The 27,107-nt window shown below is 44.3% G+C and overlaps 1 protein-coding gene across 6 annotated transcripts in view; it reads right to left on the reverse strand.

Annotated features, from left to right (window-relative positions):
* Window positions 1–27,107, reverse strand: part of PLEKHM3 (pleckstrin homology domain containing M3) — a 184,547-nt gene that overhangs the window by 69,610 nt on the left and 87,830 nt on the right. For 5 of the 6 annotated variants that reach the window (XM_004262790.4, XM_033428843.2, XM_033428834.2 and 2 more), the window contains exon 6: window positions 13,447–13,510. In XM_004262790.4, coding sequence (XP_004262838.1) covers window positions 13,447–13,510 — 64 coding nt within the window. Of the gene's footprint in view, window positions 1–8,180; window positions 11,043–13,446; window positions 13,511–27,107 lie in introns of those variants that run through there. The other variant, XM_033428862.2, reaches the window with a different exon arrangement.

The following is a 27,107-nucleotide window of genomic DNA, read 5'->3' on the forward strand; positions in this document are numbered from 1 at the left end:
TTTGATTTCTATTTAATTTTCCACCTCACAAAGCAGTGACAGGGAGGGAGAATCTGGTGATACCTTTTGAATATGATTTATTAACCAATAGCTTGAGGAAATGTAGGGCTTCCTTACTGCCACCTGACCTTTGTCTTCAGCCTTCCGAATGTTTGCATTACTGCCCTGACCTTGCAAAGTGACCTGGAATAGCTTGCCTGTTTCCTTGTGTGTGTCCACTTTCAGAGCCCAGCTGTCAGCCTGTGCAAGTCTGTCAGTTAGCATCTCAAGGGTTCGGAATGGGGTCTGCAGCCTTTTGAGGAACACAATCTAACACTAACCTCCAAATTCCTTCCCGTAATTGAGCATTCATTAGTTTGACGGAACAAAAGCAGGCATTCTCTTTTATAAAGCAGAGGTCAAAACCAGTAGCTGTGTTTTGTTTGGCCTGCAGAGTGTTTAAATATTGAGAAATTTCACATAAAAATACGAATTTCCGGCTTCTCTTGGAAAAGGGGAAGGGATGACAGCTCTGGGGCTCTGAGTACCAGCTGTCCCCTTCAGAGGCGGATGCTCTCTCCGGCTTCTCATCATGGCCTGAAGTCTCACCTCAGGCCTGCTTCGGGCACGGACGCCACTTTCCTGGCCTCTGCAGGAATCAGAGTCAACAAAACCCTGTTCTGAAGCCATATTTCCCTCCTCTAAAATGTGAACTGGCTTGGTTAGGCTGGTGTACCAGGACAGAACTTGGAGAGCTGGTGTTCCCAGAGGGCAGGTGCTGTGCCTTTTCTCTCCTGTCCCTGCACTTGGCATGGTAAGTGTCTGGTACATAACAGACATTGATCACTTTCTCCTTATGGATGAATAAGTGAGTGACTAGCTCTCTGGAACAGAGCGAGCTTCTGAGTGACAGAAACCAGCTCCCCAGCTACGGAAGTCCAGGCTTATTAATGCTTCAATAGCTTTTTGAATGACCGAGGCACCCTACACCTTTTCTTTATTTATTGTGCTATAAAGATCTTTCCTGCTGTCACAAATGAGACTGAATCTTGTTTAAAATTCCAGAAGCAAGTATGTTGATGGTTTACTAGAAGTTGGCCAGAAATTAAAATAAAAAACAAAGAACAATGTGAAAAGCTGCCCCCGTCAACCTTAAAATTTTTCCTCAGAAAGATGGGGGTGATAATTATTGAAAAGCAGCAAGTTCCAAATGTAGATGGAATTGCAGGCCACTAACACATGCAGCCAACAGTTCTCGCTAAGATACACGAGCTAATGCAGTCCTGTGAGGCTGCCATGCTTCCTGGCTCCATCTCTAGAGCATCAGGCGAATGAACTTTGTCTCTTTTTTTAATTTTATTGAAGTATAGTTGATTTACAATGTTGTGTTAATTTCTGCTGTACAGCAAAGTGACTCAGTTATACATATATATATATATATATTCTTTTTCATATTCGTTTCCATTATGGTTTATCAAAGGATATTGAATATAGTTCCCTGTGCTCTACAGTAGGACCTTGTTGGTTACCCATTCTTTATATAATAGCTTGCGTCTGCTAATCCCAAACGCCCGATCCTTCCCACCCCTCCCCACTCCCGCTTGGCAACCACAAGTCTGTTCTCTATGTCTGTGAGCCTGTTTCTGTTTTGTAGCTATGTTTACTGGTGTCCTATTTTAGGTTCCACATGTCTTGACTATGGTAAATAGTGCTGTTATGAACATAGGGGTGCATGTATCTTTTCAAATTTTAGTTTTGTCTGGATATATGCTCAGGAGTGGGATTGCTAGATCATATGGTGATTCTATTTTTAGTTTTCTGAGGAACCTCCACACTGTTTTCCATAGTAGCTGCACCAATTTACATTCCCGCCAACAGTGTAGGAGGCTTCTCTTTTCTCCACACTCCCTCCAGCATTTGTTATCTGTAGACTTTTTTTTTTTTTTTTTTTGCGGTGCGCGGGCCTCATCACTGCTGTGGCTTCTCCCGTTGCGGAGCACAGGCTCTGGACGCGCAGGCTCTGGACGCGCAGGCTCTGGACGCGCAGGCTCAGCAGCCATGGCTCACAGGCCCAGCCGCTCCACGGCATATGGGATCTTCCCGGACCGGGGCACGAACCCGTGTCCCCTGCATTGGCAGGCGGACTCTCAACCACTGTGCCACCAGGGAAGCCCTATCTGTAGACTTTTTAATGATGGCCAAGCGAATGAATTTTGAAAGTGCTAGAAACCTCATCAGCCCTCGACACCTGACTAGACAGAGCCTTCTTATAATCCCTCTGGCCCCTTGTAGACCAACCACAAATGTGAGAATGGCTGGCATGAGACATCAAGGGGTAAAATCCCACCGGATGTCACTAGGTTGCAGCAGGATTATAGGTAGCCTCTACTAATTCTTGGCACCCAGGCAGAATACAGGGGTTTGACCATAACCATCAAGGAACACTAGTCCTTTTCTGAGAAAATGAGCCCTCTCAAATTCAGGGCCGGCATGGCTCCGGGCATGTAGTATGTGCTAAATAAATATCTGCTGAATGAGTAAATGAATAGAGAGACCACTTAGGCAGTTCTCTTGATAGAGAACTGGGCTCATGCTTCAGATGTGCAGGTGGGATGGAAAGATTATAAACTCTACACTCTTTGCTGCTTTAGGCACATCACAGACGCTTTCATTTCTGAGGAAAGTGATGTGATACCATCATACTTATACCATGAATGTTTTGAGACAAGCTATCAAAATCTTGAAGCATGCAGACAGAACTGTCAAAATCAGTAATGAAAATTACTCTTCAGAAATGTCCAAGTCAGCAATGAGAGTTTTCTCCTGCTTGCCTCCATTCCAGAAACACCGTGGGTTAAGGTCACTGAGGGGTCTGAAGCTACCAAGGCCTGGAAGTCCTCATCCCATTGCCCTCTGCCTAGCTCATGCCTATAGAGCCTCACCTCTTAATCTAGAATCACAGCCAGTCGGAAGCCTTCCCTGACAGCCAGGTTACTGGGCGTTCCAGTTACTATTGCTATAAAACAAATTACCCCCAAACCTAGTGGTGTAAAACAGTCAATATGTTCAGATTCTGCAGGTCAGGATTTCAGACAGGACACAGTAGAGACGGCTTGTCTCTCCTCCATGGTATCTGCAGTCTCATCGTAGCCTCTGCTGGAAAGACTTGAAGGCTAGGTGGGGAGTCATTTGGCGGTATCTTTACTCACATGTCTGGTGGTTGATGATGGCTGTCATCTGGAATGACTACATGTGGCCTCTCTCTGTGGGGTCTCTGCACGGGCTAGCATGGGCTTCCTTAAAACATGGTGGCTGGTTTACAAGAGTGAGCGTTCCCAAAGAGTGGCAGGTTGAAGCTGTCTCACTTTTTATGACCTAGCCTTAGAAGTCACATAGCATCACTTCCATGGTCACAGGCCCACCCAAATTCAGAAAAAAAAGATGCTACTTCTCAATAGGAAGAATGTCAAAGTCTCAGCATAAGAAGGGAATGTGGGATGGGAGATACTGTTGTGGATATCTTTGTGAAATATCATCTTCCACACTGGGTTGGATGTGTTTCCTGAGTACCCTGAGTTCAACTCCCCCTGACTTAAAAAAAAAAAATGCTTGTGTGCCTCCCTCCCTAGACTGTGAGCTCAGGGAGGGAGGGGACTGTGACTTACTCACCTTTGCCTCCTCTGCTGCACAGTGCCTGGCACAGTCAACACGCATTTACTGAATTGAACCAAATAGAAAGGAAGAATCAGAAGGACTCCTGGGGCCCCTTTCATGCTGGCTGTTGGTGGCATGAGGGAAGTTTGACCAGGGCAATAAAAGAAATGTGAGAGAAAAGTACCTAAACACCTTTCTGGGGCCCAAGGCTATTCCCTGTGACTGTATCATGTATGATAAGGGGTTTTTTGCTTCCTTATGTTTCTCACACTGTATATAGGAAATAACTACAAGAATTGTAACTGACTTCATGTATTTCTCCTCTTGAGCTTTTCGGAAATATTTTTTTCCCCTTTGTATCTCTGTGCCATAAAAATGGCAAGTATGAGATGCCATTACCCAAGAGGCTGCCTTTTTTTTATACACATACACTCAGGGTACAGCAGAAAGAACACTGGATAAGGAGTCAGAAAACCTCGGCTTCAGTCTTGGTTCAGTCACTGAGCAGAAGCTGTGTAGCTTTGGTATGCCAGCTAATTTTTCTAAATCTCAGTTTTCTTGCCTATAAAGTGGGTATTAAAAAGGTAGTAACACAGTATACAAAAACAACATGCTATTACAAAACACGGTGGTTTTAAAATATGTTCACACATTCTTTGACACGCCTCCTTTCAGAAAGTAGAGTCTAATTCGCCCCAGAAACGTGGGCCTGACTTAGTGATTATTTCAAGTGAACAGAACGTGGAAGTGATGCTGACTTCCAAGGAGAGGTCACGTGGCTTTGATTCTCCCAGGTCACTCACAAGCCAGCCAGCATCTCATGAGGACACTCATTAAGCAGCTCGTGGAAAGGCCCATGTGGGGAGGAGCAGAGGCCTCCCACCAGCAATCAGCACCAACTTGCCAGCTGGGGGAGTAACCCACCTTGGAAGCAGATGCTCTAGCCAGTCAAGGCTTCTTCAGATGATGCAGTCCTGACCAACCAACATCAGGACTGCAGCCTCCTGACAGATTCTGTACCCACACTGCCCAACTAAACTGCTCCTGAATTCCCTGACCCACAGAAATCATGGGAGGCAGTAAATGTCTACTTTCGTTTTAGGTTACTAAGTTGTGGGGTAATTTGTTACGCAGCACTAGATAACTAATACACAGAACCATGCCCCACTAACCAACCAAAGGTATGGTAGGCATTTGTTTCTCTGATCACATGATGGGTTAGTTTTGAGTCACCAGGAGGGGGCAAGAAAGGGTTTGGATCAAAAGATATTTATGTGTGAGGTGGCAGGCTGAGGGGTCAGGCAGGGGGAAGAGTGCAATTCCACCTTTAGTAAGAGTGACACTAACCTTACTTTCTATCTTTACGTAAACTGTCTTTGAAACCAGGCCCTCACCTAGTCAGTATTACAATGCTTTTTAATACGTGGGAAACAACAACAACACAAACTCCAAATCAACAACAAAACCCAGATGGCTGGAAGCCAAAGTAGACGTGGGGGCCAGGAAAGTGGACTCCAGGAAAATGATCTCAGTGCTGACTGAGCACCATCCAGGGGTATAGTTGCATCTTCATCTACTAGCAGGCTGTTTATACTCGAGGGGCTCACGGTTGGCTTCTGGACTCCTTATCTCTGAGCTCGTTCTCACCTGGACGACAAGCCCCTCCATCCAACACTCAGCACCCAAGGTCATCCTTCTGACCTCGTTTCCCAACAGGAGCAAGAACTGTGCCCTTGGCTAGCCACGTTTCCTGCCGCAGCCCCCGTCGGCCTTCCCCAGTCCTTCACCGCATCTGTGGGCTGAGTGTGTGGCTGTAGTCAGGTGTGGGGCCTGGATCTGCAGGCAGGCAAAGTTTTCTCTGGGCAAAGGCTAACCAGCTGGCACAAGGAACAATCTGCGCTACCACCTTGTTAATCATCTGTATGAACCCACTCGGCTAGTCGGCCCCATTACCAAAACGCCAGCAGTCACGATCGGCAGGCCTCCGAGGACTGAATGCCTCAGGGAAGGAGTCAGAAGACCCAGGCTCCAGTCCTGGTACTTGTCACTTCTCCCTCTCCCCTCCCCCCGGGATCTGAAACACCGTGAGGCAGGAACTGTTCCCACCTGCTCTCCTGACAACGGTGACTTTCCATTTGCCCTGCTGCCAACCTGCCAGTCCTTCAAAGAGCAACTTTCGGTCCCTTCACTTCACCCTGAAACACCCACATTCACTGTTTAAAACCCCCCTTATTTAAAAGGAATGATTTGTTCCCCGAATGACTTACGGTCCTCTTTCCTAACTCATTCACTGGCTGCACCGACCCTGATGAAAGCTGCTAACAGAGATTTAGTGATGTTTTAATGGAGGCCTCATTCTGGTCTCGTCCCAGATTATGCTCAGGGGCTTCTGAAGGCTGTGACGGCTGCAGGGGACACAGGCTCTGGCCATGGAGCAACACAGACGAGCTGTCACGCTTTGTTTTTCTGCTGGTTAAATCCAAATGCTCCTAATTAGTTAAACTGACCGCTAAGGCTGGGGTGGACAATGGCGTGGGGATCAGGGGTGCTGAGAGGCTATGAATACAAGTTCCTTGGGCTCCTGAGGCCTGGGGACCAGTGACTTGGTTGTGGGCACTGAGGCACTGTGTCCCTGGGGGCTGCAGATTCAAAGACGTCAGCCCTCGTGTGAATAAAGGTCATCACCTGTTACTTCTTCGGTGAAAGGGCAGCTGTGCTGGGTGCCCACTTAGGCTCAGCCTTTGTCTGCTGACTCTGTGAATAGCACCCACAGAGAATAACATTCTCTGATTCTGTGTTTGCTTGGTGGGGCAGAGCCACAGAAAATAACTCGCAAACTTCCTCGAAGAAGTATTCAGCCAAGTATGTTTTTAAAAAGTGGCCTCGAAATGCCTTAAACGTCACCTTTTGGTGATTGTACTCACTAGCTAGAACACACTAGAAAATCTTCATGGTAGGGCCACCAATTTGCATTGTTTCTTCAGGAGCCAATTCTGACAAATGTTTAGGTCACAAGGATGACAATTCCTGAACTCCATGGGTGTGGGGGACTAGAGAAAAAGCTAACTGAAAAGCCAGCTAGCAGTTCAAGAAGGTTTAATGTTCAGAAAGTTTGCAACATTGAACAACCCACTGTTGCTCCAATATGTAAAAAGCAGAGATTTTATTTGGTTTTAGAATTCTGTGCATTATTTTACAAAGTAGCATTTCTTTTTTTTGTTTGTTTTTTCATCTCCCTCTTTTTTTTTTGTTTTTGTTTTTGTTTTTTGTGGTACGCGGACCTCTCACTGTTGTGGCCTCTCCCGTTGCGGAGCACAGACTCCGGACGCGCAGGCTCAGCGGCCATGGCTCACGGGTCCAGCTGCTCCACGGCATGTGGGATCTTCCCGGACCGGGGCACGAACCCGTGTCCCCTGCATCGGCAGGCGGACTCTCAACCACTGCGCCACCAGGGAAGCCCCATCTCCCTCTTTTTTAAATTAAAAAAAATTTTTTTTCATTGGGGTATAGTTGTTTTACAATGTTGTGTTAGTTTCTACTGTACGGTGAAGTGGAGTTCCCTGTGCTACACAGCAGGTTCTCATTAGTTATCTATTTTATATATATTAGCGTATATATGTCAATTCCAGCATTACTAATATCATTTTGTTTAAGGGCTTATGTTAAATTAATTCGTTTGCTTTTCTTTTAAAGGAAGAGAGTGCGAATGAGTTCAGGATACTGTATGTATGTGTGTGTATTTATCCATCCATCCATTGATTCATTGAACATTTACATGCCCAGTTGCTTAGTATAAATGTTCATTGCTTTAGCATAAAACAAACAGTTCAGACTGTTCTAGGCCCTCTGGAAAGGCAGTATGCATCTGATTTACTCCTCGCTTTTCAAGGCTCTTGAGGGCTATGGGTCCTCTCCCCTGGCACCCTTCCCACTTCACATCTCTTAGTAAGTACTCCAAATTTCAGACTCTTCCATCATTTTCTCATAATTAAAACTTATCTATTGAAATCTATCTCACCTCAGTTGATTATCCTGTGCTTTCAACTTATTAATAAGACAAAAGAATTTGTGCCAAAATAATAATTTACTCTTCTCAGGTAATATACAGGCATACCTCAGACATACTGTGGGTTCAGCTCCAGAGCACTGAGATAAAGCAAATATCACCATAAAGCGAGTCATATGAATTTTTGGTTTCCCAGTACATATGAAAATTGTTTACACTATACTGCAGTCTATTAAGTGTACAAGCATTATGTCTAAAAATAAGTACATGCCTTGGGCTTCCCTGGTGGCGCAGTGGTTGAGAGTCCACCTGCCGATGCAGGGGACGTGGGTTTGTGCCCCGGTCCAGGAGGATCCCACATGACGCGGAGCGGCTGGGCCCGTGAGCCATGGCCGCTGAGCCTGCGCGTCCGGAGCCTGTGCTCTGCAACAGGAGAGGTCACTGCTCCGCAATGGGAGAGGCCACAACAGTGAGAGGCCCGCTTACCACAAAAACAAAAACAAACAAAACAAACAAAAGAAACAAACAAAAAGCACATGCCTTAATTAAAAAGTACTTTATTTCTAAAAGCTGCTGACCATTATCTGACAATGCAGTGTTGCCACGAACCTTCAATAGGTGAAAAACACAATATCTGCAAAGTGCAATAAAATGCAATAAAATGAGGTATGCCTCGGTTTCATATTAACTAGAATCGAATGGCCTTAACCTGGAGGCAGGGGCTAGTTTGAAAACTCAGGGCCCAGGGAAGGTGAACAATGGGGAAGCCAGCTCCTGAGATGGTCCCACAAGAGGTGTGTGTGTGTATTGGCAGGTGCGGTGGTGAGCGGTGGAGGGAGCGGGTGAGGAGGGGGCCACCCTAACCCACCGCCCCACCCCTGGGATCATCCAGTACCCTTTCTCACGGATCGGGTACAAATAGAATCATTCACTGCTTAACTTACATACGTCCCAAAGGTGAGTAACACCAGAAGAGTTAGTCATTTATAGACATTTTAGGTTTTTGTCACAAGAGCACAGGTAGCCACAATTTAGAAGTCAAGTCTGACCGTTCCTTTCAGCAAGTAGAAGGAACTTCAGAAGAAGCCTCCTATCACTTACACGGTCCGAGGAATGACACAGTAAACCATGGCTCCGATTTGCTCCTTAATAGCAGCCAGGATCTCTTGAACGCTAACTCACATACACTAATGTATTCTGCTGATAAGATGTGGGACGTTCTTGTCAGTGTTAAAAGCACCAAAGGGATCTGAGTAAGGAGCAGGTTTGTCGCACACTCAACAGGGAAAGGGGAGAACTAACACAAAAAGCTAACGCACTGAGGGTTACAGTATTGTCTCTGCTGTCCCACTGGAGCATATCTTTTTATTGTATTCCTGTTGTAAAGTCTTCCCTTGAATTTCTGATAATGCTGGGTAGACTGAAAATAACGAAACATAAATTCTATTCTACTTTCCCTTCTCAAAGTATCCAAGTGGGAAAAAAGCTCTTAGAAAGCAGCCCCATTTCCCCATTAAAAACACGCACCAGCACCAGTCCATTCATTCACATACGCTTAGCCATTGCCTGCCAAATCCTTTCTGAGGAATTGTTCTATCATTTCAAAACACCACCATGCATTCAAACCTCCTGAAAGTTTGTTTATAAGATTTTTACCTTTTAAAAAACCAGTATATTCTGTCAGATTTACATTCAAAGAGCATAGGTTGAATGTTCTTCTAACAATATCTACTTTGCTGAACAGAAATTCATTTGAAATTCCAAACTTAAATGAATAACTCAAACGGGTGTGCCCTCCTCAACCCCCCCACCCAGCTCCCGGGATTTGGAGAGTCTCTGCCCCCATCTTCTTCGCCCTTCCTTGGTCCTGCTACTAGGACAGGAGAAGTATTGATACTTGCTCTGTCTTACATGTTAAAATGCCACCACTGATTAGGTAATGACTGTGTGGGGGTCAACTACTACCTTTGCCTGTGCTAGGAAAACCCAGTGAGCAACTTATTTACTGGTGAAATAAAAAGACAGTTAGGGGCTTCCCTGGGGGCGCAGTGGTTAAGAATCCGCCTGCCAATGCAGGGTACATGGGTTTGAGCCCTGGTCCGGGAAGATCCCACATGCCGCGGAGCAACTAAGCCTGTGCGCCACAACTACTGAGCCTACACTCTAGAGCCCGCGAGTCACAACTACTGAGCCCACGAGCCACAACTACTGAAGCCCGCGCGCCTAGAGCCCATGCTCCACAACAAGAGAAGCCACCGCAATGAGAAGCCCATGCAGCGCAATGAAGAGTAGCCTCCGCTTGCTGCAACTAGAGAAAGACCGCATGCAGCAATGAAGACCCAACACAGCCAAAAGAAAAAAAAAAGACAATTAGGGACTCTGCACTGGCATAAGCTACAAATGTTGCCAATAACTGGCAACGCTGAGCACTCACTGGCCAGTGGGCAGGTGACTACAGCTCCCAGAACAACTAGAGGGAGTCCCCTTTGCTAAGCAGTGTCAGTGAGTGCTATTTATTTCCCAGGTCCAAGTGTACAAAAGTAGAGAGAGTGCGTGCAAAGAGGCCAGTGAATTCAAATACTAAGAAGAGGAGAACAAACTGTCTTGAATGTCATTTCAGAGGCATTAAGGGAGTTTGAAATCTTCTGCCAATTTGTTGAATTGAGTCTACCTGCTAAAACTTTTGGGATTGTTACTTATAAAAATGAAAACAGAGAGAGAGAAAAAGGTTGCACATTTTTTGCTACCAGAATTCTTTCAGCATCTTTATTTGGGTGGTATTAGTGTTTTGTTTACTACATTATTTTAAGATTATTGTATATTTACTTAAATTATAAATCCCCTTTTACCATGTTTATTAAATTTTTACCTTTTTTTTCTTTCTGGAGAGGAAGATATCTACATTTTGTTTTTCAAATAAAAGCTAATGGGAAAACTCAAATTCACTTGAGAGAAACTTGTAGAAAGGAATCTAGGCCTTTAGGAAGGATATTCATATTGCCATTATTTGAGATTAATTCTTCAGTTACTTGGTTGAGTTTCTTCCTCTTCCCTGCAAAAGTTATAAACTGAAATTCATTCTGCTATAGTTATTTCATATGATAGAAGAGATGCTTTTATAGAGACCTTTATTTTAGGAGTAAGGATGGGAATCAAATGGGAGAAACAACTTGCTCTGAAACTCCTGAAGCTGACTTGAAACAGGGTGATGCAGACCCCAGACAGAGGCTGAAATGGTACAGGCCGCGCTGGGGCTGGGAGCTGGGTCAGTCAGGCTGGGTTTCCTGCTACCCCTGACACGCTCTGTCACAAAGCAACAGTATTTTTTCCCCCTTCTTGTGTTACCTTTTCTTACCTATTTGCAAGAACAGTTCCGATCCAGAAAACACGCCAGAAATTTACTCTGAAACCAAGGGAAGATGGGGCAGAGGTGCCCTTCAGTACTGATAGCCTAAATGTAGACAGATCAAAAGCTAAATCCAATTTAACCCACCTCAGGCAGAAAAAAATAATTGAATTAAACTTCCTCTAAATACGATAGGTTTGGGGATCTTAAATCCAGGCACAAAGAACCAGGTTAGAGTGAACTGTGGAGTAAATGGGTGAAGGGAGCTCTGGCTGCCCCCGCCCACAGGGAGTTTGATAAGCTGTTGATTGCCTCTATCGCTTTACTACGGAGGCTGAAAACTGATTAAGCTGCTTATGGGGCTCCGAGGCTGATGGCCCACCAAGAATACTGGTGCCACTGATTTAGGTAAGCTGCTCGGCATGTATGGTTTGATTATTACAATGGAGGGAAAAAAAAGAAAAGAAAAAAAGACAGCAGGGTATAGGAAAGCTTTAAAAAAGAAGGCTTTATTATGCCAAATAGCTACACTACTTTGACACCGTAAAATGAATACGGAATTACTGAGTCTTTCTCTTCATCTGGTATCAAAACTCATTTTTGAAAGGCTTGCTCAAGAAGTACTCACTTTGGGGCCCACCCATTCTATTTTAAACCACCTTTACAAGAAGATGTCACTGGTGCCTTTAAACATACTTCTCCAGTGATAAGAGTCTCGGTCCTCAGATACTAAGATCAGGTAGAGTCCTAGAAAATATATAAATGTAAACTGGGTCTTGTATCTGATTCTTCCCCTTGAACACCACTGGGCAATCATAATTAAAACTGTATCTCTTTCCACTCCAGTCAGCAGATCACTGGTGCCTGATTACGTAGTAAAGGACAGCAAGACTGAAGGAGGGGAAGGAGCTGATATGTGCAAATAGGTTTAAACTGGATGTACAAGTGGAAATTAAAACCCTAGTATTCTCTCACCCTCTCCAACTAAAATGCTCTAGAACTATTTCTACCTTTTAAAATAACCTGCCTACTTCTGGTGGGATAAAGAGAACACAAAACTCTTAGTTTAAATTACTTTTCAAGGTTTTACTTATTTTTTAAGTCTTGAAAAATGAGTGAAGGATCTGAACACAGATTAAGTTGACCTCATTTCTTCTGGACAAAACAGCAAGAAACAAAAGAACCGAATCACAGCAGTTTGAGATGTTCTGAAAGTTGTCACAATTTTTTTTTTTTTTTTTGGTCATTGACTCTTGAAAGAATCCACAATATATGGAAAAGAAAGCAATGCTTTCATGTAGTGTCTGAAAGCTTCTTAGGGAGTGAGCTGTTGATTTAAATGATTAACCAAAGCTTAACATATTCAGAATTTTGGGTTGAACAGACAAAATGTTGGTTTTCTTCCCGGCTGCTAACCTGGTCAGTCATTAAAAGGAGATACGTACACAAATAAAAGTATAAGAAGATGATTTTGACTCTTACATGCTCTGTTGTGTTTTACTAAAATTTAGCGTCATCCAACTGTTTGACGTGAGCACAAGTCAAAGAGTTTAATATATTCATTGCCTTTTATATCTTTTTTTCCCTTGTACAACTTTTTTTGTTGATATAATTCACATACCATAAAATTGACTCTTTTAAAGTATACAATTCACTGGCTGCTTTTAGTATAGTTTCAAAGTTGTGCAACCATCACCACTAATTCCAGAACACCTTCATCAGCCCCAAAGGAAACCGCACACCACTAGCAGCCACTCCTCACCCCCGGCTCTCCCCAGGCCCTGGCAACCACTCACCTACTTTGTCTCTATGGATTGGCCTATTTCGGACATCCTAAGAGAAGTCCACATAAAATAAGAATCATAAAATAGGTATTCATTTCTGTCTGGCTTCTTTCAACGTGCTGTTCTTAAGGTTCATCCGTGCTGTAGCATGTATCAGTACTTCACTCCTTTTTATGGCCGAATACTATTCCACTGCGTGGATATATGACATTTTGTTTATCCATTCATTAGCTGATGAACGTTTGGGTTGTTGCCACTCTTTAGCTGTTATGAATAATGCTGCTTTGAACATTCCTGTACAAGTGTTTATGTGGACATATGTTTTCAACCCTCTAGGGTATATGCCTAGCAGTGGAATTGCTGGGTCACAGGGTAATTCTACGTTTAACTTTTTGAGGGACTGCCGAACTATTTCCCTAAGTGGCCGCACCACTTTCCATTCCCAGCAGTGTATGGGAGCTCCAGTTTCTCTATATCCTTGCCAGCATTTCTTATTGTCCTAGAATATCTTTTTATACTAAGTTTTCTTTTCTCATTCTGAACAGAAAATAATTGATTATTAGGGCTTGTGAATAAAACTACTCCAATGAGGGCAGAATTCAGTGCCAAAGCCATAATCAACAAAAACATTTTCCCAGGGAGAAAACAGAAATGAAATGGCCCCTCTAAGTGCTTACCTGCTGCAGATCAGCGAGGGAATACAGGTGGATCTGCTGAAGGAGGTATTCTCTGGGGAAAATTCTGAAAACAGACAGAAACACAGATAAATTGTGGTGTTGCCACAAAACACACTTTTTCTGAGAAGTTTCCAAGTCTCATTCAAGAATCCCTTTCCACCTAATACTCTTCCTCCCCACATCCTCTGAGAAACCTGTAATAATACCTTTTTCCAGATACTTTTCTTTCTAACACAAATACCAAAAACGGAGTAAGGGTGTGATCTTTGATTTCTGATGTAGTCCAGGGTGCTAGGAGCACAGTGCAATGGTCCAGGCCTGAGGACCAGAGTGCCAGGTTTCCTGTACCAGCTGCGTCCCTAACAAACTGTGTCATCTCAGGGAAGTCTTAAAACCCACCTAGCTTCAGATCCTTCATTGGTTAATGAAGGTGACTGAACTTGGTGTCTTAAATCTCTTTCCAGCTCTATTAGTCTATGTCTAGATGAATAGATTTTAGAGTTGAGAAAATCAGTTGGGGGGGCAACCTGTGTGTCTTTGCCTGGAGGCTCCTATGGCTTTCATTAAGGGAGATGGCAGTGCCAAACACCACTTAGTGAGCTATCCTCTTACGTGCACAGTGATGAGTTTTGGAACCCAGGTACAGATGGGAATAATGGGACAAAATATTTCAAATTGAGACTCCCTGACAAAGTCCAATATCTTTGGTTACTGTCAATTCATAGCATCTGGATAAATGACGGTGAGTGAACAGGAAAAACAAATCAGTTAGGGACAAGCAAACAGGTACGGAAGCATAGATGGTTAGAAAACACCACACACACACACACACGTATACACAAAACAAAACTCATGGTGCTAGCATTTTCTCTTTGTCTTAGGATACAAGAAAATTGCATAGTACCACCTAAATGAAAGAAGCCACCAACTCAATTAACATTTATGACTATCTGCTACATGCCAAGCACTGTGCCAGGCACTAGGAATTATGAATTATGAGTGAGACAGTCACAGTACCTGAGCATATCAGAGCATATCAAGGAGAATAAAGTCAAGCTAGGGAAAGATACATAAACTGATCATTACAACACAACATGGTAACATGAAAATAAGAGTTATATGCACAGGGTACATATTTTTAGATTGGTCTAGCATGGTAGGTCCCAACCTTGGCCGTCTATTAGAATCACTTGGGAAGCTTTTGAAAATAATAGGGCATAAGTATGGGTAGAACCCAGAAATCAGTCTTCAAACAAAAACTCTCGTGGTGATTAGTGCAGCCAAGGTTTAGAACCACTGGCCTAACTCGTAGCTTGTTGGGGAATTCATTACTCAGTCTTTCAATTAAGTATGCATTACTGGACAAATCCTAGAGATTAAGTCGTTTACCCTTCCATTCATCTCTCTAGCCATCCAATTCTGATTAAGCACAACTGTGCGCCAGCTCCCGTACTAGGCCACTGAAAAAAGGGCACTGAGCCAATGAGGTGAAGTTCATCCCCCATGGAGGTCTGGGACAGGCATATTCTAGTTTGGAGCACTCCTGATAAATATATGATAGGCTCTGAAGATTTCTGCTGAAAATTCCTGTTTCATCCACAAGAGTGCGAACAGACCAAGTGAGTGACACGGCCCTTATACTCTGGGGAATAAAATTCAGTTCCTAAGGGTAGGCTCCCTTCAACTCTAATGGTTTGGGGCCGAACCTGTGGCAGGTAGCAGCACATAGTCCCAGCCCAGCTGGGGAGGGTGTAGGGAAAGTGCTCAATCCCTCCATGCGGGATGAAGCTTCCCTACAAAGAGGGCCCCCTACTGTAGAAGGTAGACCACGGTCCCAGGAGGGACCATGAGACATGACCAACTTCCATTTTCAATAACACACACGTATGACAGAGATGATCGAGAGGGCTACTCCTCATGACCCCCTACAGGATTAACAATAAGAGAAGTCTGCTTCAGGTGTGGCCCTCAACGTACATCATTTAATTCTCACAACAACCCCGCGTGGTAAGTACAACCTCCATTTTATGTGAGAGGGAACTGAGGCTCAGAGGCAAAAACTAATTTGCCCAGGGTCACAAGCTGGGATTCAAGGCCAGGACTTTCTGATGCCAAAAGCCTGTGCTTCTACTTTCCAGGAGATGAAGGTGGAGGAAGGAGGGAGGTGGGTTTGAGCTGACCATCTAATATAGCTATATAATACATCTCTCTTCCAGGTAGGTGTTTATGACTGTTCAGGCCAGCAGCAATATAGAGCCATTGGTCCTTTTTAAAAGAAGGAAAGTAACACTGACGCGTTTGGTCATGCCCACTTCCTGAAGGCAGCCGGGAGGGTGGAGAGACTGCAGGCAGGGACAGTCCTGACCACGTACCCCAGCGGCTCTTCCAGGGTAACCACAAGGCGAAAGCGAAAGGGGTGAGTGTGTAGACACAGGAGAACTTCTGGAAGAACTGACAGCATTTGGAATTGAAGGCGACTCTGAAGTCCTAGCTTGGGAGACAGGATGGTGATGTCATTGGCCAACACAGGGCAGGCTGCTGGGGGAGGGGGAGAAGCACTGAGATTTAATCGTGCTAAATATCAAGTGCTTGTGTGGAGGACAGCAGGCCTGGCCCTAGCGGATGTGGGGCGAGAGATGTGGACGAGCCAGGGGCACTTCTGACAGCAGCACAGAAGGGACAGCTGAAGCTCTGGGAACGGAGGGAGCAGACCTTGGAGGAAAATGAACGGAAGCGGGGCTGAGTGTGAACAGGGGTTTTTACTTTTTTTTACCTTACAAAGCCTAGAATTATCTGAAGTACACTTTGGTAGTCTGCAATTTTTCTCATGCTTGAAAAATTGTTTTGAAAATAATCAGGATGTTCACGTGTACGTGAGTTCCTAACATTTCCTCCTTTTGTGAAATGTTTGTGCCCTTATCCCCTTCACCTGGCTTCCCCTAATGGTAACACCTTACACAACCATGGTGCATTGATCAAAACTAAGAAATGAACTATTATGTAAATTAGACCGTATTCAGATTTCACCAGTTGTTTCACTAATGTCCTTTTTCTGTTCAAGGATCCAATCCAGAACACGAGATTGCATTTATAGATTTAAAAATGTATATCAGTATTTGCAAGATGACTTGAGACCCAAACATCACGTGCAGAAAAGCAAGCCTAGGACGCAGTCTTTCAGTGGAGGTCACGAGGGTAGCAAAGTATGATAATCTACTATGGGCACAGAGGATGTCTAAGTGTGGTTGAATGGGAGGAATAACCTTTTTCAGAGGCAATTGCCTCATAATGAAATCCCTTAAGTAAAGTAAAATGAAGGCAATGTGGCAGCAGGGCTGAGAAACAGACGGACTGAACTAAACAAGCAGGCTGGAAAATCATTTCAAGATGAGCTCCTGCCTTTTCCATTGGTTTATACACATGTAGGCCAGCTGGAGAAAGAGTTAGAAGGAAGGTGACTGAAATGAACTCTAGCAGGGACAAATGCAGGGTAGCATATCGTTAATGTTTGCTACTTAAAGTTCTTCTCTAAAGTCCTAAAACTTCCACGACTGAGAGTACAGGATATAAGAATTAACTGCAAATTTACAAATGGAATCATACTGGTATACACTTATTAGAGTACTACAGCTAGTCAGTTCGTTATCCAGTCAACAGACACTACTGCGTGCCTAAAATGAGCTAGGTGCTGTGCTAAGGGCTGGAGACGGATATGTTCAGTGAACACAACTGATGAGCAGCAAAGAGAATTTCCAATTTCTCCTCTCTAGGCTGGGTCCCCTTTGCCTCCAAACACTGTTCATTACTCTTCTCACAATAACCGGCCAACTTTGGACACAGTAATCTCTAATACTCCTTAAACATTATTTACACAGCTAAAGTGAGCTGTGTATGTAGTGTTTCTGTGTGTAAATATATTTCACATATTTATTTTCTCTTCCCCTCTGGAAGCGATTCTAAGCCCCTCCAGAAGCACCGTATCTGCTGTCTCCTCTCTGGCACTCTTCAGTGTCTAAGACTATAATTTACAAGAGGTCAGCCTAACGACACAAAGAACTGGAAAATGCAATACATGCAGAAAAGATAAAGGAACTGAGCTTGTTGTGTTTGGAGAAGATGTTGTGTCCAGGAGATTTACTGGTGGCCATAAAAAATACAGACTTTTAAGACAGATAATGCCAATCAGCTTTTCTTCTCTCTGAGGATGGAAATTATATCAAGAAAGCACTGAAGTCAAATATGAGAATAAATTTCCTGAGAGGGAAGACTGAGCAGCATTAAAATGTGTCTCTTACAGGGATGCTTTTTAATGTAAATAAAAGAAGAAAAAGATCTGTTGCAGTTATTTAGAGGTAGGGGCTTGCTCTTCTGCTTAGAGGAGGAAAGGATTTCAAAGGCGGGGCCAGATGACCCCGTCAGTTTGTTCCTCTTTTTCATTGCTGGAGCCGTCAAGGCAGGCTGAATTGGCACGACATTCTTGGAATATCTTTTCTTTTTTAAATTACACATTTTTTTTAAAGGTTTCAGTCCATTTACAGTTATTACAAAATACTGGTTATATTCCCCGTGTTGTACAACACATCCTTGTAGCCTATCTTACACCTACTAGCTTATACCTCCTACACCCACGCCCACCCTATATTGTGTCCGCCCTCCACCGCTGGTAACTACTAGTTTGTTCTCTGTATCAGGGAGTCTGCTTCTTTTTTGTTATATTCACTAGTTTGTTGTATTTTTTAGATTCCACATATAAGTGATATCATACAGTGTTTGTCTTTCTCTGAATATCTTCTTTAGGCTGATGTCCACAGGGGAAGTGCAGGGCAAATAATGATATAAAAGCCAAGCCCCGAAAAGCACAGGCAACATCCCATCTGGGTGATCCCCAGGGTTTCCCCCACTGTGGCTTTGGTGTACAAGGAACTGGCCTTGTACCTGGCCCGTCTGACAGGAGCTCTTTAGGAAATGGATGGAACAAGCAGGCCCTCCCAGGGCTCAGTTGTGGAAGGGATTGTGGAGAACCCGGAGGCCTGCGGTGTGCTTGGGTAGCATTAAGCTGCCTCTGGCAGATCTGACTAGGAGAGGATAGGGCTCTGCAGGGGACCAGAGATGAACCTGCAGCCACTTCGGGCACTGCTAGGGGACCCACTCACGTCTGGGAGGCAAGGTTTGGCACCCCCTTGAGAGCCATGGCAGAACTCATTTGATAATTTTACTATTAATGTATTCAATAAAGGATGGATGATTGTTTGCATGTTTTGGTCAGAAAACACAACTTGTGATCACCATATGGCCCAGGAATTTAATGCAGATGAAGCCCCGTCTTATGACCTCTGTGACTCGTCACTACAGCTAAGAACCTAAAATCAGAAGCTAAAATCAGCGCACACTTTCACTGCAATGAGCGGATGCTGGGTATGTATGTGGCAGAAAATTTGGAGAAGACACAGTTTTTTTTCCAATACATACAGACAAGTGAGATAAACAGACAAGTAAACAGACAGCTCCAGCTCCAGCGTGGAGTGCAGGGCTGAGTGGAGCCTGCAGGACACCTGTTCAAGAAAGGTCTCAGAGAACCGACAGGTCAGAATCCATCTGGAGGAGTGGAAGAATGGATATTGCAGGTAGAGGGTGCAGCATGGCTAAGAGCAGAGAGGCCAGGACGAACATAATTCTTTCAGGGAACAGGCTCTGTATGCGTATATATGTGTATATGTGTCCATGCTGGGGGCTGGGGGGACTGCAGGGTGTGAGCTCAGGAAGTTAGGGTGTAGCCAGACATGCGAGGGCTTAGATGCCTAGAGAAGAGCCTACCCACAAAGAGATGAGCGCCTCAAGCAAGAGAAGGGACAGCATTAGATTTGCGCCTTTAAAAGATCATTGACAGCAGAAGGGGGAAAAGACTGAAGAGATGGATAATTCTGGAGATAAACTAGGTGAGAAATGTTGGGGGCCTGAACAGAATTTAAATGGTTGCCCTAGGGTTGGAGAGAAATGGCCTACCACAGACAGCTTTCTCCAATGATCCACAGGTCATGAAGACTAATGGGAAACGGAGGCTGGGAAGGAGCCTGGCACTGCTCGTGGTTTTCCAGCTGGGCCAGTAGGTAAATGGAAGTTCCATGTACTAACACAGGGAATAATGAGGAGGAGTCACCTTTGGGGAGACAGGGTAGCTCAGCTGTCGGGGCAGAGGTGTGGAATGTCCAAGTGGAGTCATCTGTGAGTCCAGGGAGGAGAGCTGTGTGCCTACAGGTGAAGACATGAAAATGAGGAAGAGCCCGAGACAGTACACATGAGTGCAACGGAAAAGACTGGACACTGGCAAAACAATACTATTAAAGGAACGGCCACAGGAAGAAAGCTGGGAAGAAGCAGTTTGACAGGAGAAAAAGCGGAAGAGCCAGCATCCAGGAAGCCAAGGAAGGAGACAATTTCAAGGACAAAGAGGGTCAACGGCATCAGAGGCAGAGGAGAGGTCACATAATCCGGGGAAGACTCTCATGAGGCCTGAAAGGTGCCTGCTGGTTTTGGCAAAGGGGAATTCACCAGTGACCTTAGGACAGTATCCAGGAGGAAGAGGGACACCAGACTGCAGAGGGGTGAAGGACTGTGGAATATTCTTTTAAGAAACTAACTTTAAAAGAGAGAAACTAGGCCATAGCTACAGAAGGATGCAGGACTAAGAAAGGATTCTTTTCTTAGAGATGGGAGCCACTTGGGCATATCTATATGCTAAAATGAAGAAGCTAGTATAGAAGCCAAAGCTGCAGATAGAAAAGTAAGGAAAATGACAGAGCCTGAGCTAGTAAAGGCCTAGAGGAAATGGGATGTGGACCCAGCTAGGAGCTCTTCCAAATACACATTTGTGTGTGTGTGAGGGTGCACGTACCTATACACACACTCTGCATTTTGAAATGCTTCAAGTTTCTACTAAAATGTTATGTAAAAGGTAACTAACTACTAATTTCTCCAATGTTCCGTCCAAACTTCAACATGTTAGGAACGGAAAGCTACAGATTACAGCTAGTTGTCTGACTTGGCAATCCTTTGGTAAACGGCCTCTTTGCTGCGGGATGGTGCTGCCTTTTGTTTCTGGTGAGGCGGCTGTGTTTAGGGTTCTCTGTGCGGTAAGTGACCTCACTGTACTGTAGGCCTATTCATCATCAGGTCTGACAGCATTTCACCAAGAGGCCAACCACAAGGACAGCCCTGCTCATGCCAGTGCAACTTCTTCTGGTTGGCCCTGATGTCAAAGCCAGAGGACAAACGTGATAAGGAGAGTCAACCCCACACTTCACTCACCCATCAAGGGAAACTGCATCACTGGCAGGTGGCACTGTCAAGTTCTCTGATACCAAAGAACAATGAAGAAACCTGCTAAAGGATCATGGAAACCAGCTAGCACAACTGTTTCTAGTGCCAACATTTTCTGTTTTATCACCTTTAGGATTTCCTGACATACTGAGAGGGTAACTTAGGCTTCATTTATAGATTGTTCCAATGAGAAAAGTAAGAAAAGATGAAAATCAAAAGGGAAGAAGGTCACATATGATTCATTTCCCTTATATTACACAGCTGGTACTTGGGGTTAAAAATGCAGAAATAATGGCCTAAGAAATCAAAGGCAGTAGTCTATATAAAACACGTAGGGGGTCCTCTTCTATTTTGGACCAGGACACTGAGTCAAATACATCAAGACTCATTTAACCTGACTAATTTCTGGGAACTTCAACTCAGTTCCCACCAAGCCCTGATGCTCATGAGAGAAAAGGGACTAAGTCAGGCACATCCTTTGCAGGATTTTGATAGATTCAGTAATATCGCCATTTCCCTGAAGCTCAGTTATTTGAGCTGCATAACTGGCATTAAAAAACCCAATGATTAAAATGAAAAAAGTCTGAATGAAAATATCTCAGCACATGTAATAGACAGGCTTTAAAGGAAAGATCTCCCTCCCTTCCTGTGTGTCGTGTGTCTCTGTCTCTCTCTCTTACACACACACACACGCACACGCGCACACACACACACACACACACACACAATAAAAAGGATAACACCAGGGCTTCCCTGGTGACGCAGTGGTTGAGAGTCCACCTGCCGATGCAGGGGACACGGGTTCGTGCCCCGGTCCGGGAAGATCCCACATGCCGCAGAGCGGCTGGGCCCGTGAGCCATGGCCGCTGAGCCTGCGCGTCCGGAGCCTGTGCTCCGCAACGGGAGAGGCCACAACAGTGAGAGGCCCGCGTACCGCAAAAAAAAAAAAAAAAAAAAAAGATAACACCAAAGGAAAACCTCCAATTTTGATTCTAAATCATAAGAGTCTAAAGGAAGAATACAGGTAGAAGTGCATAAGGAATAATTTAGAAAGGAAAACCATTTATTTATGAAATATTACCGTGTTCTCCAAGAATATGTGCTCCAGGTTAGGTAATCTGTACAGAATTGAGAGGGCTGCAGTATCTTTCCTTTGGAGGGCACACGCACCCCCACTGAAATCAGCAAAAAGCACTGTGAAGCATCCCTAGGGAGATGCAATTTGGTGTTCTTGATATGAGCTGCAAACACTTCCTGAAATAGTTACATTAGACTGGATGTGGACAGGACTCGTATGTCCAACCATGCTCCCAGCTAATGGAAAAACAATTTTAAATCAAAGGCAGATATTGCGATAGCAACCCATGTGGAAGAAACAAGCTTCAATCATTTCAGTAGATACCTCATTTTGCTAATCTCATTGGGTGAAAAAGTGGCAAGATTGCATCAGATATTATATCTTGGAAGATAGGTATGGGAAATAAGGGTCTCTTACCAGCTCTTTCAGAAATTGTGCTTAAGTTTCTTAGCAACAATCTAAAGCCCGGAGTAGAAATACTTGGGAAGTAATTTGGGTTGTGATTATTCTGGGGTCTGATTATAGAAGTGACAGATTATATCACATTATAGATCTTAGCTCAAATTCTTACAGTATTCAACGGTTCCAAGAATATAACACTTTTCCTGCCATGAGTTTTATTTTTTTGTTGTCTCTTAGAAAATGATTTTAGATAATTTATAGATTTCATTTAATCTTAGAATAAAACACTTTTTAACTTTCTGAAGGATTTCTTGGTAAATAAAAAGCTACATGTATGTTACAGTAAAATTAATATATAACTTGCCAGAGCTCCTTTTTCAAAGTTTATCAATCTGTTTAGCTTTGAATGACACTTTTGCAGATAGTCTATAACTCCTTTTTAGAGTGTTGCTATCAGCATATATATTTATAAAATTTGCTGAATGAGATCTCTGGAGAAAATGAAGGAAGGGGGAGGGGCTATCAGGAGATCAGGAGGTTAGACGACTTGAAAACCTTAGTACTAGAAGTCATCCGAGGGAAAAGGAATTCTTGAAGGAGACTGAGAACGGTTGCTTTCAAAATCTATCAAAATAACATCCTGTGTTTTAGTAGTTTGAGCCCTGATAGATTCATGCAGCTAATCTGTTGAGAGTAAAGCCCCAATGACACTTTTAATTAGCTAACTTGAAAACTAGCTACAAAGTCTGGCTAATATTAAGTCTTACAGAGAACATAAAGAGCTGTGTTCATTTACTGAGCTTAAAGAAGTGTTATCTATTTGCTTGAAGTGCTAATAACCACTGGTCTTTAATGAGACTAATTTAGTGATAATATTATGGCTAAAATGGGCTTATTCTTCTAAAAGCCAATATTAACCAGACTTTGGCTAATAATCAACGGCACATTTGGATCTTAGATTTTGGTTATAAGACATTGCTCATTTGCAGTTCAGAGACACAGCAAATCAAGTCTGTGTAGATTGTGTTTTTTTTTTTTTTTTTTTTTTTGCTGTACGCGGGCCTCTCACTGCTGTGGCCTCTCCCGCTGCAGAGCACAGGCTCCGGACGCGCAGGCTCAGCGGCCATGGCTCACGGGCCCAGCTGCTCCGCGGCATGTGGGATCTTCCCGGACCGGGGCACGAACCCGCATCCCCTGCATCGGCAGGCGGACTCTCAACCACTGCGCCACCAGGGAAGCCCATGTGTTTTAAGAACGAGGCTGCCCGAGGAGATAGGCTCTCAATGAGCTAGCCTCCTACATTAAGTGTATTTGAGTCACAAGAGCATGAAATCCTTTCTCTGTAACAGATAACCCCTCTACCTAATATGTCTGACTTATTGGGAGGTAGGGAGAAGAGGAGGTGTTGCTATGATCTCCCCCAGCTCATGCAATCTTTTGTTGGGCACACTGGATAATATCCTCACCTACTTCTTCCCAGATCAAGGGTGTATCAGTATGCTCATGCATCAAAACACCATTTTCACTCACTGATTCATGACGCTTTAGACAAATATTTACCGGCATAAAAAGATGTTCACGATATACTAAGTGAAATGATTGGGTTAAAAGTAGTAGGTACAGTATAAAACCATTTTTTAGGGAAAAAAATAATCTGCAGAGGAAGCAGTATGAAAGGATATGCACCAAAGTGGTAAGATAATGGATGGCTTTCTTATTTTTGTTTTCTATGATGAACAGTATTTTTTGTAATATGAAAAACTGTTTGACCCAATTAAGTGGGCGGAATGTTGGTAACAGTACTTTATTTATTTAATTAATTTGTTCACCAAATATTTATTTGCCCCCACTCTATGTCAGGTATGGTTCTAGGCCCTGGGGATAGAGCAGTGAGCAACACAGATAAAAAGGCATGACCGGGCTTCCCTGGTGGCGCAGTGGTTGAGAGTCCGCCTGCCGATGCAGGAGACGCGGGTTCGTGCCCCGGTCCGGGAAGATCCCACATGCCGCAGAGCGGCTGGGCCCGTGAGCCATGGCCGCTGGGCCTGCGCGTCCGGAGCCTGTGCTCCGCAACGGGAGAGGCCACAGCAGTGAGAGGCCCGCGTACCGCAAAAAAAAAAAAAAAAAAAAAAAGGCATGACCTTCTGTCGCTTACATTCTAGTGGAGAGAGCAGGGCCTCTGCACACGGCTGCACAGGCTGAGCAAAGCGTGACCGCCATAGCCATACGTGATGGAACCAGAGAGGGAGACAGACAAAAATCAAACACCACTTTATGTGGTGATAAGCAGAGAATGAAGAGAGAAAGTGTGGGGCGGCGGGGCGGGCAGTGTGTGCAAAAATTTTAAATAGAGTGGTCAAGGATGCTTCAGGAACGTGACAGCTGCATACAGATCTGAAGGAGGTAAGGAAGCCAGCTACACCACTATCTGGGGAAGAGGAAAATGAGCATAGAAACTCACATGGGAGCCTGCTTGGCATATGCTCAAGGAGCAAAACAAGGCTGGTATGACTGGAACAGAGTAAAGGAGGGGGAACGTACTGGGAGATGAGGGCAGAGAGGTGATGGGGAACCAGGCTTATACGTCCTTGGCTTTTACTTGGATTGAGAGGTGACGCTATTAGATAGTTTGAATCAGAGGTGATATCATCTAATGTACACATTAACTATAGCTGTAGCCGGAAGAACAGACTGAAGGGGGTGATCAGTTACTGCAAAAATCCAGGGGAACAATGACAGTGGCTTGGACTCAGGTGGTAGCAGTGGAAGTGACGATTCTGTGGTGATTTTGAGTGGACATGTTTTGAAGGTGACGCTGATAGGACTTGCTGATAGGTTGGGTGTGGAATGTGGGAGAAAGGTGTTTGGCATGAAGAGCCGTATGGGTAAAGGTGCTGGTAGGCGGATGGGGGGCCTGCAGCAGGAGCAGTTTGCTACAGGAGTGGAGGAGGGGCTACTAGCTCAGTTTGGGACATATTAAGTTTTTTTTTTTTGCGGTACGCGGGCCTCTCACTGTTGTGGCCTCTCCCGTTGCGGAGCACAGGCTCCGGACGCGCAGGCTCAGCGGCCATGGCTCATGGGCCCAGCCGCTCCACGGCATGTGGGATCCTCCCGGACCGGGGAACGAACCCGTGTCCCCTGCATCGGCAGGCGGACTCTCAACCACTGCGCCACCAGGGAAGCCCTGGGACATATTAAGTTTGAGACGCTAGTGGACATCCAAAGGAGGTTTCACCCTTTGGACTTAGCCTCCTGTCCAGTGAATTCACTAGCCAGACAGACAGCTTTCCCAGGGGGTAACAAGCGAAGGAGTGGGCAGGGAATCTTGGTGAATCAGGTGACATTTCTGGGGACTGTTCCTAAGTGCTAAGCAAGCTGCTAAATTTTGCTTGAAGGAAGAGGAGGCAAGGAGAGTCTGACAGGATACGCACGCGTGCACACACACACACACACACACACTCATCTTTTTCTGGCACTCACCAGGATAAATAATGGTAATAAAAATGGCTGTTTTTATGATAGAAATTTCTCACCGTTCAGTAAAGCTGATATTGCAGTGAGAACTAATTCTGGATATAATTATAATTTCAAATAAAATGTGAGACCAAAGACAGGAAAAGGTGACTTAGAAGGCAGAAGAATCACGTTTGGTATTGTCTAGAGCTTCCCAATTCAAGCTGGTCAGAATGGTCCAAGCCAAGAACTAAACTTAACAAACAAGTAGGACTACCTGTTCCCCCAGAACCATCACAACTGTGCTCTAAGTAACTGGAAGGATAGGCGTGAATATTGCTTACCGGCCTCGACTACTGTTGGAGAGAAACTAGTTTTAAATACGTATCACAATAGGAACTTTGGATTCACCAGGCACCCAATCCCCAAATCATTTGTTAATGACAGAGAATGGGAAACACTCAGGCATCCACTAATTAATTTCTCTGATGTCTTTCTTTGGACTAGATGATTTCTCTTCAGCACTCAGAACAGAACATTTAACTTAAATCGGGATTTCTGAAAAGCTAGTCCCAACAGCTGGTGTTGGTCTGGTGATGTTTTTCGCAATCCAAGGCAAAATGAGAAAAGAAAAAGCATAGTAGAATGAATTTTAAATCTATTTGACTTTTAAAAAGTTGTTTCATTGCTGTCTGCCTGTTGTTTTTTTTTTTTTTAGCATTACTACGTTCTTTTATGAAATGATGGTGAAAAATAGGTGGATATTTGTTTTAGCAAAAGACATGGATAAGACAACCCTACAGATACCTCTACATTTACAGGTCTATGGAATGAAAAGGTTTGGTAAACACAGACCTAGAGAAAACTGCACTCATTAGCGCTAAGCCAATTGTCATGCCTTGTTCTCCAAGGCTGGCGCTGGCAGTGAGCACAGGAGTGCCTGTGTCAGCAATTGCACCTTCCCACTCAAGGCACATTACTGTCTGCCACCTCCCCGCCCTCCTTCACACTCTCCTAGATGACCTCAATCAAGGCTTCAGGAGATATAAAAGCAGTTCCTTCCTCTGAAGAATCTAGAAATTCCTGGACGTCATGGCCACCAGCAAATACACTGGGGAAAGCAGCAGCAATTTGAGCATCAGAAAACCTGGTTCCACGTGTGGACTCTGCTCCTTACCAGCTTTGTCACCTCAGGCAAGTCACGCAGCATCTCAGAGTCACAGTGCTTTCCCTTCTTTGTAAATACCATCTGTCTAACCCATCTGAAGGGCTGTTATAAGAGCAAATAATATATCAATATTTACGGGAAAGTACTTTTTAATTGATTAAATCATAATGATCTCACATGGGCCCAGGTACCATCATAAATAAATGAAATGGGCTGAGGATAAGACAAGCAGGGCAGCAACAT

This window comes from Orcinus orca, chromosome 7 (genome assembly GCF_937001465.1).
Source record: "Orcinus orca chromosome 7, mOrcOrc1.1, whole genome shotgun sequence".
In the NCBI taxonomy this organism is placed as follows: Eukaryota; Metazoa; Chordata; class Mammalia; order Artiodactyla; family Delphinidae; genus Orcinus; species Orcinus orca.